The following is a 13,825-nucleotide window of genomic DNA, read 5'->3' on the forward strand; positions in this document are numbered from 1 at the left end:
ACTTTGTTGCATTCCATGAGCCAGAGGATCACAACATCCAAATCCGCTACATTCCATCATATTTGGTTCTCTTAACTAAACAATACCTAAATGTCTATTGTCCGCAACATATATGCCAATCCATAGCCATAGTACTTCACTACTCCAGCGAGTAAGTCGGAGTGAGGTAGCTCGTACATTTATAAAAAAGATGATGATGTATACTTCATGTCATTGGAACACAAAGTACGTGTGTTTAGATAGAAAAATCAACTACTCCATCGAGTAAGTCAGAGTGAGGTAGTATATAAGTTGTGTTAGTCAAGCTATTCTTTATGTAGTAAAGGAGTGTTTCCCTTTTTGTTAATTTCATTTACACCAAACCAATAAGACACTGATATGTCCTAATGTGATCCCATCCCCGACACTTGTCCGATGAATTGCCGGAGCAAAAAAAGGTGTCCCTTCTTCTTTCAAGCAATAGATTCCGATTTTTAGTACATATACGAGCACTGTGTTGAGTCGTCCGCCGGCTTGTCCGACGAGAAGGACTACAACGATGAGACGACGATAATTGAGACTGTCCTTGAAGACGCGGAGCATGCGGAGGAGCATGTTCTCAATTTCAAGGGATCGATCAAGGGTCATTGAGTGCTGAACCGCAACAGGGCGCACAGCCATTTGACACTAATGATGGACTACTTTGCCCCCGATGCACTCTCTGCTGACCATTTTCGCTGGCGTTTTTGAATGCGCAAGACTGTCTTCGACCGTTTGTACCTTGGTGTCCGGTCCTATGATGACTACTTCATCTTGATGAAGGACGTCGAGGGAACAATTGGGTTCTTTGGTTACCAAAAGTGCACGGCCGCACTACGGATGCTTGCATATGGCACGACCACCGATTCGTTGGACAAGTACCTACGGATGTATGAGAGCACATGTGGAGATGCCATGGTCAGGTTTGTAACTGTTGTGGTTGAGGTGTTCAGACCTCAGTACCTGAGAGAACCAATTGTGGCAGACATCAAGAGGCTCTTGGCATTCTTAGAAGCAAGGGGTGGCCAGGTTTGCTTGGATCTCTTGACTGCATGCACTGGAATGGAAGATCTGTCTGAAGGCTTTGCAAGGGCAATATCAAGGTCATGTTAAGAAGCCCACCGTCATTCTTGAAGCTGTTGCATCACATGATCTTTGGATTTGGCACGCTTTCTTTGGCTTGTTCGGGTCTCACAATGACATCAATGTGCTACAACAATCATAATTGTTTGCGAGGGTAATTGAAGAAAAAGCTTGTCCTTGTCACTATACTGTCAATGGCCATGAGTACGACATGGGCTACTATCTGGTTGACGGTATCTATCCTCCGTGGGCTACCTTTGTCGGCACCATCTCTAACCCAGTTGGGCAAAAAAAGTCTCACTTTGCCTAAAGACAAGAAGCGGCTAGAAAGGATGTCGAGAGGGCATCTAGATTTCTGCAGGCCCGTTTTGCAGTTGTTCGTGGACCTGCTAAACAATGGGGTATGAAGACCTTGTGGGAGGTGATGACATGTTGTGTGATCATGAACAACATGATCGTCGAGGATGAGGGTAAGGATGATGCCGCAGCTCCGGAATTTGAGAATATGGGTGATCAAACTTCAAGACCAGAATCCGACCACATTTGAAGAGTTTATTCAAATGCATCAACAAATTCGGCATCGAGCAACTTACGAGCAGAAGGAAGATCTGATTGAACATCAGTGGGCAGTTAAAGGGGACAATAATGTTGGAATCTAATATTTGAAGTTTTTTAAATTTGAACTACTGTTGCATTCGGCTATTTGAACGTTTGTACTCTATGTGTGCTGCTATTTGAAGTTTGTACTCTATGTATGCGGCTATTTGAACATGCGGACTTTAGAAATAATAATAAGGGAGGTCGGATGTATGCAGACAACGTTGGATGGCAGCCTCCCGCATCCGTGTCCGCGGACTCCCCCCCCCCCCCCACACGTGTGCGGCACTATGACTTTGCCGACTACACTCTAGCAGTTTGATTTCTTTCCTACTTGACAAAACCAAAACATGTGAGAACCGCAAAAAATATTGGCACTAAACATGTGTTTGATCGGAGAGCAAACCAGAATTAAAGAAATGGTTCTAGAACATTGGTATGAGATGAAAAGGTGTTTTGCTTGGTGAACATATTTTGTTTATATTGAGATATATATATTATGTTTGATTGAGGGAATGAAAATGGAAACAAACCAAGCATGAAATCAGTTGCTTTGTCGGTTTCGGAGTTATCAGCGGGTTTTGCTACTAGTCAAATGCTCCATTCAATGGAACAAGTTAGTTTCGTTGTACGTTGCTGCATGTCGTGAACCGAAGTTCCATAGCTTCTAAAACTATTCCATTCCATTCTACTTGGTTCCACCCAAACACGTGTTCCACGACATATGCGCGAATATGTCGACAAGCCATTCCACTAGCGGGTAGCACCACATTCTAAAACCATGATTCACAATACGACCATTGTTTTGTCGGTTTCGGAGTTATCAGCGGGTTCCGCTACTGGCCAAATGTTTCCCTTCAATGGAACGAGTTCCTTATGTTCTACGTTGCCGCATTCGATGAACCAAAGTTCCACAACTTCTAAAACCGTTCCGTTCCATCCTACTGGCCAAATGTTTCCCTTCAATAGACTGCATGATTCAACCATAGTTTTGCCGACCGCACTGTAGCAGTTTGATTATCTATCATACATGACAAAAACAAACATATACATGTAAGAACCAAAAAAAAATATCGCCACTAAACATGTGTTTGATCGTGGGAATCAATCGAAATCAAGTGGAATGGTTCTACAACATTGGGATAAGATGAAAATGTGCTTTGTTTGGTGAACATATTTTTGTTTATATCGAGATTTATATTCCTTTTGATCATGGAAACACAAATGAATATCAACCAAGCATGGAATCAATTTTTTTGTCGGCTTCGAAGTTATCAGCGGGTCCCACTACTGGCCAAATGTTCCATTCAATGGAATGAGTTCCTTCCGTTCCACGTTACCACATTCCGTGAGCCGAGCATTCCGTGAACCGGAGTTCCATAGCTTCTAAAACCGCTCCATTCCACTCTACTCGGTTCCCTCGAGGCCTCGACAAAACACCACCGAAGTGTCTATGTTCGACGGCAGCATATACGCGAATCCATCAACATGCTATTCGGCTAGCAGGCACCACATTCCCATCTCCTTTTTTTGCGGGTGACATTCCCATCTTCTTGGGACTCAAACTATGTACATATATGTGTATGAATGCAACCTCTTTTAAGGAAACATGTAAATGCAAACAAATTCGGTGGTGGATCAAAATGACCATAACAATCCACCCCATACCGATGCTAGAGCCACCAGTACGAGTGTACTACCATGACCGAAGGAGGCAGCCCCAAAAGAGCCCTACCCCGCAAACGTCCACCGCACCCTTCCACTGCTGTGTCCAGGTGCGGGGCAACAGCTGGCGATCGATCCCGCCCTATATTTCCTCGGCCCAGAACGCGGCTCCAGGATATTTTGCGCAACGGCCTTCCCTCCTCCCTTCCCTCCGGCCGCGCGCACACGTGTGCGCCCCGCACAGGCGGCCGAGGCGGTGGCCACGGGCTCCCCTCGCCGCAGACGATCTAGGGCCTGTGGCCGCCATCGCGCCGCACACGTACCCCGTGTGGCTCCGGCCCCACCTTCCCCGGGCCGCGACGCGACGGGGCGCTGCGGCTCGCTCGCCTCCCCTCCCCTTTAAATCGGAGGCGCCCGGTAGCTCCACTTGTTATCCCACGGTTCTGTTCCGCCACTTCCACCCACCCACCTTGACCTCGCCTCGCCCACCCGTTTTTTTTCATCGCCCGTCTCGATCCGGAGCGAGCGAGCGCCCGCGGGTCGCCACGCCCCGGCGGAGCGGAGAATGGGCAGGGGAGGCATCGGAGGCGCCGTCGCGGCGGCGGACCTCGAGAACAGCGACTCCACCCGCGGCTTCGTCAGGGACGTCAAGCGCATCGTCGTCAAGGTGGGTGGCCGCGATACGATACGAATATGCTCCCATGCATGCATGGCGAGCTTTTCCGATACGAATCTAATGCCGCCTCCGCCGCCGCCGTTTTATCGGGCCTGTTCGCTGCTGCCGCTTTTGTTTTCCCTTTCTTCTCCGGCGTGATCCTGGCCCGAGTGCGGCGGGCACGGGTGATCGGAGAAAGCGCCGAGGCTGGCACGGGCGAAAAGGTTCCGATCTGGTGACGTCAGCGGGCTGATTCCGTAAAGTATCTGTTCAACAAAGGCGGCGAAAATTTGTTTCGATTCGCTGCGCCTCCTGCTATTATGGCGTAATAATAAAAATCACGTGCTGGGTTCTAGATTATCCCAGATTTGTGAAACTAAATTGCAAAGTATTTTGTAATGTAGCGTCAAAAACGCTCTTATATTATGGGACGGAGGGAGTAATTTGGTTGGAAAGTATTTGGTATTTTGTGATTAGAGAAAGTATCTTGTGGGAGTAATTTTTTTACTTTGTCGCTAAGTAAATCGGTGTTCGTTCGTCGGGTCCATCTAATCACTTTTTCGGGCATCCAGGTCGGCACCGCTGTTGTCACCGGGCAGAATGGCCGACTGGCCATGGGCAGGCTCGGAGCTCTCTGCGAGCAGGTGACTGAATTTTCTGACCAAGAAGCTTTCTAATAAACCTGTAAAAGTTATTCTGACAGATGCTGACCGGTAAATATGTGGAAATGTTTCAGGTGAAGGAGCTCAATTTCCAGGGGTATGAGGTGATTCTGGTCACCTCTGGCGCCGTTGGCGTCGGGAGGCAGAGGCTCAAGTACCGAAAGCTTATCAACAGCAGGTTGCAGAGAGTTTTTTCTCACAGCAGTTTGCTGACGGTCATTGCCCCTGGTTATTGTCACTGCTTGTGCTGATAATCCTCCTTGCTTGCAGTTTCGCCGATCTGCAGAACCCACAGCTGGACCTGGATGGGAAGGCCTGCGCTGCCGTCGGCCAGAGTGGCCTAATGGCTATCTATGATACGCTGTTTAGCCAAGTGGGTTCCGCTAACTGCTGTTCTTTCTTTTGCTGTTGTTGTTGTTGTTGTTGTTGACGCTAACGTGTTTCTGACATCAAACTTACCTTACTGCAGCTTGATGTAACATCGTCTCAGCTTCTTGTTACGGATCGTGATTTCCGGGATCCAAGTTTTGGGCACCAGCTTCGTGAGACTGTTGTCTCCCTGTTAGATCTTAAGGTGATACCGGTGTTTAACGAGAACGATGCTATCAGTACGAGGAGAGCGCCATACGAGGTGTGCTTTCTCTTAAGAACAATTGCCATGCGCACCCAAGCTTCAGAGTTTTGTGTTTCTCTAATGTGATCTCTGCAAGTAGGAGCTTAATTGACAATATGTCTGTAGTTTAGGCCTTCATTTAGGCCTCCTTTGGTTCATAGGATAGGAATGTTATAGGAATAGGAAAATCATAGGAAGTGAGATGACATGCATCTCAATTCCTATAAAGAAAGAGATGCCATTTGATGCATAGGATAGGAATTTTTCCATTGAGTCTAGGCTAATGTTTTTTTTCCTTTGAAATGTGAGGGATTAATTCCTATCCTATATAGGAATAGGAATCCATTCCTACAAACCAAAGGGCTTCAAAGGAATTTTTCCCACAAAGTTCCTATCCTTTACAATTCCTACAATATTCCTATGAACCAAAGGAGGCCTTAGCTTTTCCTCTGCAGGCAACCTCTGTTATTATTTGGTAGAACAAGCAACCTATGCTATTTTGTGTTGTCTGTCTTGCTGATGCAGCAGCTGGTTTATCTTTCATTACGCTGTACCAGAATATGCAGTGTCCTTTTTAGTTTCAGTGATCGATGTTTATCACTCCAGGCTTTAAAAAAAAATGATGGCTATGCATCAACTTTATGGATTCCCACTAGCAATGACAACTGGGCCGTCTTTAGCATTTCCTGTTCACTGGTTATAACATTTGACTTCATGTGTAGGATTCATCCGGTATATTCTGGGATAACGACAGTTTGGCGACGCTGTTGGCAAAAGAACTGGATGCTGATCTTCTTATCATGCTTAGTGATGTGGAGGGACTCTATAGTGGTCCACCGAGCGATCCTCAATCAAAGATTATCCACACATACATCAATGAAAAACACGGGAAGCTAATTAATTTTGGGGAGAAGTCTCGTGTGGGAAGAGGTGGAATGCAAGCTAAAGTGGCAGCTGCTGTTACTGCTGCATCAAAGGGCGTACCTGCTGTAATTGCAAGGTGAGGCAACTTTTCTCCCTTGTTATTATAGCATGATTTAGCCATATGATAGCTACCAAATGTTCCTATTAGGTTAACATACTGCAAGCCACTATGGTTGGACACACTGCCAGCTACTATATTTGAGCAATCCATGGTTACATATTAAACAACCGCTATTATAATTTGGCATTTCGTAAATCAATGTGCAAGTATTTATGGATACTAGAGATCTAATGCATGCAATTTTTCCTTATATAATCCACTGGAGTCACTACTGTTACCAGCTTGTGTTGATATTTAGTTTAATTTCCTTGAGTATCCCAGAGAACTGGGGCGCCAACCAGTTGGCTAGCTAGAGCAGGCTGAAATGCCCGCAGCCCGCCGACCCGCGTTCGAGGCTTGGTGCTCGCTTTTCTTCCTAAAACATGCCACCAAAGGCTAGTCCTGGTTGGTCAAGTATTTTAAAGTAGTATATCAAATTTCACATCTTCAAAACGCTACCTGACACATTTAGTGCTTGATTACTTCACTGAAGATTTAGGGAGGCCTATGCTTTCACTTCGGCATGTAGTCAAGCTTGCGGTGCGTTTTAGCTGCAACTGCCAGCTGTAGCCTTGTACTATTGTACAAAATTGAGTTTATGTTAACCTGTAATATAATGATTTCCACCTTCTAACCTTTTGTTCCTATATCCATTCAGTGGATTTGTAACAGATAGCATTATTAAGATTATGCGAGGAGAGAAAATTGGTACACTTTTCCATAATGAAGCAAATGTCTGGGATTGTTCGAAGGAGGTGACAACCCGTGAGATGGCAGTTGCTGCAAAAGATTGTTCACGGCATCTCCAGGTACCTTTTTCTCTTTCTCTAGAAACAAGCAGCCATTGGAGGTATACTAAGATATCCCTTCATTTCTTATGGAGCAATAGCTATCAGTGGAAAGTTGAGCTGTCTCTGTGTTTTGTTTTCGAGCTGCCATTGCTAATTTTTTTCTGTTGCATATTGCCACCCAAACAGAATTTGTCATCGGAGGAGCGTAAGAAGATTTTGCTAGATATCGCCGGTGCTCTGGATGCAAATGTGGATTTAATTATATCCGAGAATGAAGCTGATCTAGCTGCGGCACAAGATTCAGGTTATGAGAAATCCTTGGTGGCTAGGATGACCCTGAAGGCAGGAAAGGTGGGTTATTTATATATATCTTCATCTCAGCAGTACCCGTTCATCTATTTGATTATGTTTGGTCATAGCATATGCTCTCATTATATATTTGTAGATAACAAGCCTTGCTGAATCGATCCGTGCAATTGCGGACATGGAGGACCCTATCTCACATACACTGAAAAAAACAGAGGTGAAAACAAACGAACCACATTTCTAAATTTGGAAGATATTTTGTGATTATGTCATACTAAGATTTAAATTATAATTTCCTCGTGTATTTAACCAATCAAGGACTTATTTTGTAGGTTGCTAAGGATTTAGTTTTCGAGAAGATGTACTGCCCATTGGGTGTTCTCCTAATTATTTTTGAGTCTCGTCCTGATGCCCTGGTCCAGGTAAAGATTTCGGGAAGTACAAATTATAAAACTTACCTGGAACATCAACTGTTATTTATTATCAGCATATTATTGTACAGATTGCAGCTCTAGCAATCCGAAGTGGAAATGGCCTTCTTCTGAAAGGAGGAAAAGAAGCTATGAGATCAAACACAATATTACATAAGGTATGATCCATTTAGTTAGCTGATTGTGTTTGGAGTAATGCATCATCTCTATTTAGCTTAATTACACTTCTGACATATCAATTTATTGCTTTTTATTAGGTCATAACCAGCGTGATTCCAGATGCTGTTGGTAAAAAGCTTATTGGCCTTGTGAAAAGCAAAGATGAAATTGCTGATCTTCTAAAGGTGAGCATGTCATTTGATTCTTCGATTGATGAGAAGTTGATTACATAAACATGTCTAAACTGGATGCATACTATGCAGCTTGACGATGTGATTGATCTTGTTATTCCAAGAGGCAGTAACAGGCTTGTTTCTCAAATCAAAGCACAAACCAAGATTCCCGTTCTTGGTCATGCTGGTAATCCATTTTTCCTCACTGCATTCTTGTAATTCAGCTTATTTTTTAAAATAGGATATTATATCACAGAAATTAAGTAGGTTACATTTTCTGTGAAATTTGAATATATAACGAACTAAATTGTTTTCATTCTTCTACAGATGGTATCTGCCATGTTTACATTGATAAATCAGCTGACATGGACATGGCAAAACGTATCGTATTGGATGCAAAGGTTGATTATCCTGCAGCATGCAATGCTATGGTGCGTCTCTGAGTTTGATATTTGTATATGCTTTTTAATATTTTCCATCATACCAGATTTCTTAGAGGTTGTGTATATCATTGTAAGACAACACTGATTCTAATTTCAACTTAATATTTTTTTAATATATGATACACTATTTCCGGCATGAATAACTACATAAATAGACTAAGTATTATGTATGTCATTGCGCAGGAAACACTACTTGTTCATAAAGATCTGAACAAGACAGAGGGTCTTGATGATTTATTGATGGAACTTGCGAAAGAAGGTACCAGCTCAAACCCTTGAAGTCAAATATGTCAACAATAATAAGTAACTGTAGTTATGTTTCAACAATAAGTCTAGCAAACTTAGTCACAAGTGCTAATCTGTATGAGGTTCTAGACACCGTGAATTGAAATATGAAATTGATGCTAATGAACATTTGATGGGCATGATCAGTTGATCATAATATCATTATATTATATAATTGTTTTACAATGATCATTGTTTTAATTTATAAGGTGATGTAATATTGCAGGAGTTGTTATTTATGGTGGGCCTGTCGCACATGACACATTGAAAGTACCAAAGGTGGATTCATTTCATCATGAGTATAGCTCAATGGCATGCACCCTCGAATTTGTTGATGATGTGCAGTCAGCGATTGACCATATAAATCGTTATGGAAGGTATGCAGGTTTCCATTTAAACATACTCTCGATGTTTTTCTTCTGTTACACTAAATTTGATTTGTCTTAAATATTTTTGTTTCAGTGCACACACAGATTGTATTATCACAACTGATAAGAGGTCAGCAGATACTTTTCTACAACAAGTTGACAGGTATTTAGTTAACTTCATTTCTATGGTTATTCTGGTTGCTTATTATGGTCATGTTAGCATTGTTTGATGATTTATTTGATGTAAGATCATGCTGCAACTATTGAAATAACATTTCGTCTAAACTGTGACAGTGCTGCTGTGTTCCATAATGCAAGCACAAGGTTCTGTGATGGGACTCGCTTCGGTCTAGGTGCAGAGGTATTGCCTTTTGACTCGCTTCGGTCTAATATGTGTTGTCAAATGTTACTTAAGATTCGATTGGCTCTGATGCAATCATCTTTCAGTTCTATCTTTCTGACCATTTTTTTAACTGTATTTCTGAACATTTTCAAATGTCTTGAATAGGTTGGCATAAGTACAGGGCGCATACATGCTCGTGGACCTGTTGGTGTCGACGGTCTTTTAACCACTCGGTGGTAGGTCTTTATGCCAGTTGTTTTTCTGCAATTCTTCAGCAAATAATAGAACTGTACGCAAGATACTTCCTGGTTCAAAAGCATTAGTATCTTCACTTAATATGTATGCATTGCTCTCCTCATTTTATAGCATTCTTCGAGGGAGTGGACAAGTAGTGAACGGCGACAAGGGAGTTGTGTACACCCACAAGGATCTTCCTTTGCAATGAGGGTAAGACATGGTTTACGTTGCTTCGCTTCGATAGAATGCATGCTCACTGGAGTATCTACTGACCTTCAGCTCCTATGTTTGCAGGTAGAGGATTCCTGCTGTAGAGCAATTTTTGTAGAATAATCCTCTTCAAAGCCCCCTTCTCTCTGTGCGAGGAATGAAGAAAGACAAGAGAGCATTGTTGTTACTATGTCGCTATCTAGTTCCGTGATTGTTCGTGTACAATGATTTATCCATACAATGTCCTAGTTATGGCACTAGTTGTTGTAACTGTAGAATTGCATCGGTACATCTATGCTACATATATGAAGTAGCTGTACTGTTTCTGATGAAGTCTCGAATCCGTTGTCATGTTGTCTTTCTATGGCAAAGAGCACGTGAAATGAATGCAATGGGTGTGCAGCCTTCTTGAAATGGCGCTTGACATAGTGGCAGTGGCTGTAAAACCGCTGGCCTCGCAGCTTGCAAGCTGAGACATCTGCTCGAATCCTCTTGTTACAAACAAACGAGTGGATGCAGGGGTGAACAAAACTAGCACCAGCTATGTCTTTGGCACCAGGCGGGTGAACTTTGCAGCCGCAGCCGGTCAACACAGATAGGTTCACATAGCCAGGCCTCTGTGAGCATAGAACTATTTGCAAATTAACTCCTGAAGTCTTGACAAGTCTTGCCAAAACGAACAAGTAAAATGCAGTCTCAAGAATTCTCAGAATGCAACAAGCCAACAACCATTTATCAGAAATCTCTGGATTCGTGATAAATAAGTCTTGCCAAAACGAACAAATAAAAACAGCAATCTCAACAGATTGTCATGACTTCAGGAACGCAACGAAAGCTCATTTATGCGTCAAATCACAGAACCATAAACCTCTGATCATAAACCATTTGCTTGCATATCTTAAACGAATCTCAAATCTTGATTATGAAGATTAGGTGGGATTTTACAAGGAACTTACTAATTCAGAATGTGCCAGGGACACCATTACTACGAAAAATGTCATTAAAGGGGACCCATTACAAACGTGTCAAAATTGCCTTGAAGAAGTTCCACTGGTCTCCAAGTAAAGACCGGCAATCAATTTCTTGTTTCTCCTGAAAGACTGGGTCATCATGGCTAATCTAATCATGTTAGGCTGTACAATAGTGCCTACTTCATCGTCATTTTGGTATGATCAGTAAAGATCAAAAAGCACCAGTGACTTGGCAGCATCTTCACCAATAGTCGCCACACGAACAAATTCCATCCCTGAAGTGGTGAAACCGATTCACATCCTTCACAACGATTTCACGCTCTGTGAATTTGGAGATGAACTTGGTGACTGAATGACAGTCCTCACATAGCCTCAGGTTCTTGGTGATCCTGATTACTTCACCGCTTCGAGTGTTGATAAGCCCAAATGCAACTGCCAGCTTCTCACTGTGACCAAGCAAGATCCTTTCCTTCTCTTCTTCTTCAATGTCATACATGACTATCTCTGTGTCAGGGACATAGCCCTCATTTTTCATCTGTGCCACAAACTCACCTATCAGAGCTTGAAGCTGCTCAACCGGCGGGTTCTTGTTGTCCACAGATGTGAAAGAGTGTATCTTCTTGTTCACCTCCATCCAGCTGCACCCCGGCACCTTCTCCAGCCCATGCTCCTCAAGCAGCTCCTTTAGCACGGCAACTTGGTCTTGCAGTTTAGCTCGAGAATAAATATCAGCAAGTAGTACATAGTTGCCGGCATTTCTGGGTTCAAGATCGAAGAGACGAGAGCAAGCCATCTCTCCGTACTCCACATGGCCATGAATACGGCAAGCTCCAAGCAGTGCACCCCACACTTGAGGACTCGGCTCAATGTGCATGCTCTGTATGAGCTCCACTGCTTCATCCAACTGCCCAGCACGACCAAGGAGATCTACCATGCAAGCATAGTGCTCTGCACGGGGTTTGACACTATAATCCATCATCGACTCAAACAATTTCTTCCCCTCATCCACAAGTCCGGCATGGCTACAAGCCCCAAGGACACTGATAAATGTTATGATACTCGGTGATAGCCCAACTTGAATCATTTCCTCAAACACCTGAAGCGCCTCACGGCCAAAGCCATGCATCCCATATCCAGATATAAGTGAATTCCATGACACAACATCCCTTCGGCGTCCTATCCAATTGAAGATATGCCGGCCAACTTCAAGGCATCCACATCTCATGTACATTGCCATCAATGCGTTCAGTACAGAAACAAGTGAGTCGAAACCCCTCCGAAGAATATAGGCATGCAATAGTTTGCCGTGACCCAGGGCGTTTACTCCTGCGCACGCATTCAAGACACTTACTATTGTGATCGAGTTAGGCACCAGGTCTGCATCAGAAGCCAGCATATCCTTGAACAGCTCAATGGCATCAGCAGGTCTCTCATTCTTGGCATAGCACGCAATCATGGCACTCCAGGAAACAACGTTCCTCTCTGGCATTGCAGCAAACACATTCTCAGCATAGCCGACCATCCCAAGCTTTGCATAGCAGTCAATAAGAGTAGTGGCGACATGCATGTGCAATGCGTAGCCACGGCGGATGGCATGTGCGTGTACCTCGCGTACACGGGCGGAGGCCGGTGCGTGCGACGCCGACGCGGCGATGCAGGCCTTGAGCCCGAGCGTGTAGCTGTAGCTGTCGACGGGGACGCCGAGCCGCCCCATGTCGGCCAAGCGCGCGAGCGCCTCGTCGCCATGGTCGGCGAGCGCGAGGGCCTTGAGCAGCGCGTTCCACACGAAGATGTTCTTGTCAGGCGCCTCGTCGAACACCTGGCGCGCGGCCGGGAGCGCGCCGAGCGCGGCGTAGGCGTCGATGAGGCGGGTGGAGAGGAAGGGGTCGGAGCGGAAGACCGGGTCGGCCTCGAGCCGGCGGTGGACGGCCGCGGCGAGCGCGGCGTCCCCGGCCCTGGCGGCGGCCTGGAGGAGCGACTCGTAGGTGCGCTGCGTGGGCGCGGGGAGGCCCTGGAGGAGCGCGGCGGCGCGGGAGAGGCGGCCGCTGGCGCAGAGCGTCTGGATGAGGTGGTTGGCGTTGGCCGGCGGGGGCGCCGCGCCGGACGACGACAGGGAGGACCTGCAGCGCGCGAGCCTTGGGCGCCTGGCGCCGAACGCCGGGTGGGAGAGGTGGAGCGAACCCGCGGGGGCGGAGGCGAACATGAGGTGGAGGGGGCGGAGGCGGAGGCGGAGGGGGCGGCTCGGTAGGGGCTTCACCGTGGGGGAGGAGGGGCGCGCCGCTGCGCCGGCGTGATGGATATTTTTTGGGTTGGGTTCGGGGTCGGGTGGAGGCGGAGGAAAATGGCCGTGCCGCGCGGAGCCGGAGAAGCGTCGGGATTTTGCACTATTTTTTGTGGTTTTGGTAGGCCGATGCCCGATGGGCTACGGGTTCATCTTACACCTTTTGTAGCAGCATCCCGCCCCCACGCTTGGGCTGCAAATGGCCGAATGGGTCGGCGTGTGATCGGCCTGAATATTTTTTGTGGTTTCGGTAGGCCGATGCCCGATGGGCTCCGGGTCCATCTTACACGTTCGACCGTTCGTTTGGGCTGCAAATGGCCGAACGGGTTGGCGGGTGATCGGCCTGAGAAAATTGGAGCACACTGGGTCGTGTGGTTCCGCGTGCAAGGCCGGTGCCTTCTATATGCCGCTCTCTGCGGCAAAAGAGTTAACTACACGGAGGTATCACAATTAGGGCAGTACGTGCTAATTGGTACCATTTTTCATATCACATGTCAGTATCATGCTGGG

At 45.7% G+C, this 13,825-nt stretch overlaps 3 protein-coding genes across 3 annotated transcripts; 2 read left to right on the forward strand and 1 right to left on the reverse strand.

Moving 5' to 3' along the window:
• The first annotated feature begins 729 nt into the window (after positions 1-729).
• On the forward strand, positions 730-1,131 carry LOC141043037 (uncharacterized). Its single transcript, XM_073511955.1, has one exon. It carries the CDS (start codon positions 730-732, stop codon positions 1,129-1,131), a length of 402 nt encoding a protein of 133 aa, XP_073368056.1.
• Positions 1,132-3,781: 2,650 nt separating this feature from the next.
• LOC109784000 (delta-1-pyrroline-5-carboxylate synthase 2) lies at positions 3,782-10,396 on the forward strand. Its single transcript, XM_020342605.4, has 21 exons — positions 3,782-4,030; positions 4,591-4,662; positions 4,755-4,858; positions 4,951-5,053; positions 5,150-5,311; positions 6,016-6,293; positions 6,976-7,126; positions 7,295-7,459; positions 7,554-7,631; positions 7,747-7,836; positions 7,917-8,003; positions 8,103-8,189; positions 8,268-8,364; positions 8,505-8,608; positions 8,804-8,879; positions 9,132-9,282; positions 9,368-9,436; positions 9,568-9,634; positions 9,782-9,852; positions 9,983-10,063; positions 10,148-10,396. The coding sequence occupies exons 1-20, from the start codon at positions 3,929-3,931 to the stop codon at positions 10,059-10,061; spliced, it is 2,193 nt and encodes a 730-aa protein (XP_020198194.1). The 5' UTR covers positions 3,782-3,928; the 3' UTR covers positions 10,062-10,063; positions 10,148-10,396.
• A 565-nt stretch (positions 10,397-10,961) lies between these two features.
• Positions 10,962-13,385, reverse strand: LOC109783998 (pentatricopeptide repeat-containing protein CRR2, chloroplastic). The gene has a single exon (XM_020342604.4). It carries the CDS (start codon positions 13,235-13,237, stop codon positions 11,276-11,278), a length of 1,962 nt encoding a protein of 653 aa, XP_020198193.1. The 5' UTR covers positions 13,238-13,385; the 3' UTR covers positions 10,962-11,275.
• Between the last annotated feature and the right edge of the window lie 440 nt (positions 13,386-13,825).

The sequence above is a fragment of the Aegilops tauschii genome, chromosome 3 (assembly GCF_002575655.3).
Source record: "Aegilops tauschii subsp. strangulata cultivar AL8/78 chromosome 3, Aet v6.0, whole genome shotgun sequence".
Classification (NCBI taxonomy): Eukaryota; Viridiplantae; Streptophyta; class Magnoliopsida; order Poales; family Poaceae; genus Aegilops; species Aegilops tauschii.

Bases quoted from the DNA above. Each gene is read 5' to 3' on its own strand.
- LOC141043037 (XM_073511955.1), top strand. From the start codon at position 730: ATGCGCAAGACTGTCTTCGACCGTTTGTACCTTGGTGTCCGGTCCTAT.
- LOC109784000 (XM_020342605.4), top strand. From the start codon at position 3,929: ATGGGCAGGGGAGGCATCGGAGGCGCCGTCGCGGCGGCGGACCTCGAG. The intron at 5,312-6,015 runs GTGTGCTTTCTC...CTTCATGTGTAG, and splicing joins CGAGGAGAGCGCCATACGAG to GATTCATCCGGTATATTCTG. The intron at 6,294-6,975 runs GTGAGGCAACTT...ATATCCATTCAG, and splicing joins GTACCTGCTGTAATTGCAAG to TGGATTTGTAACAGATAGCA.
- LOC109783998 (XM_020342604.4), bottom strand. From the start codon at position 13,237: ATGTTCGCCTCCGCCCCCGCGGGTTCGCTCCACCTCTCCCACCCGGCG.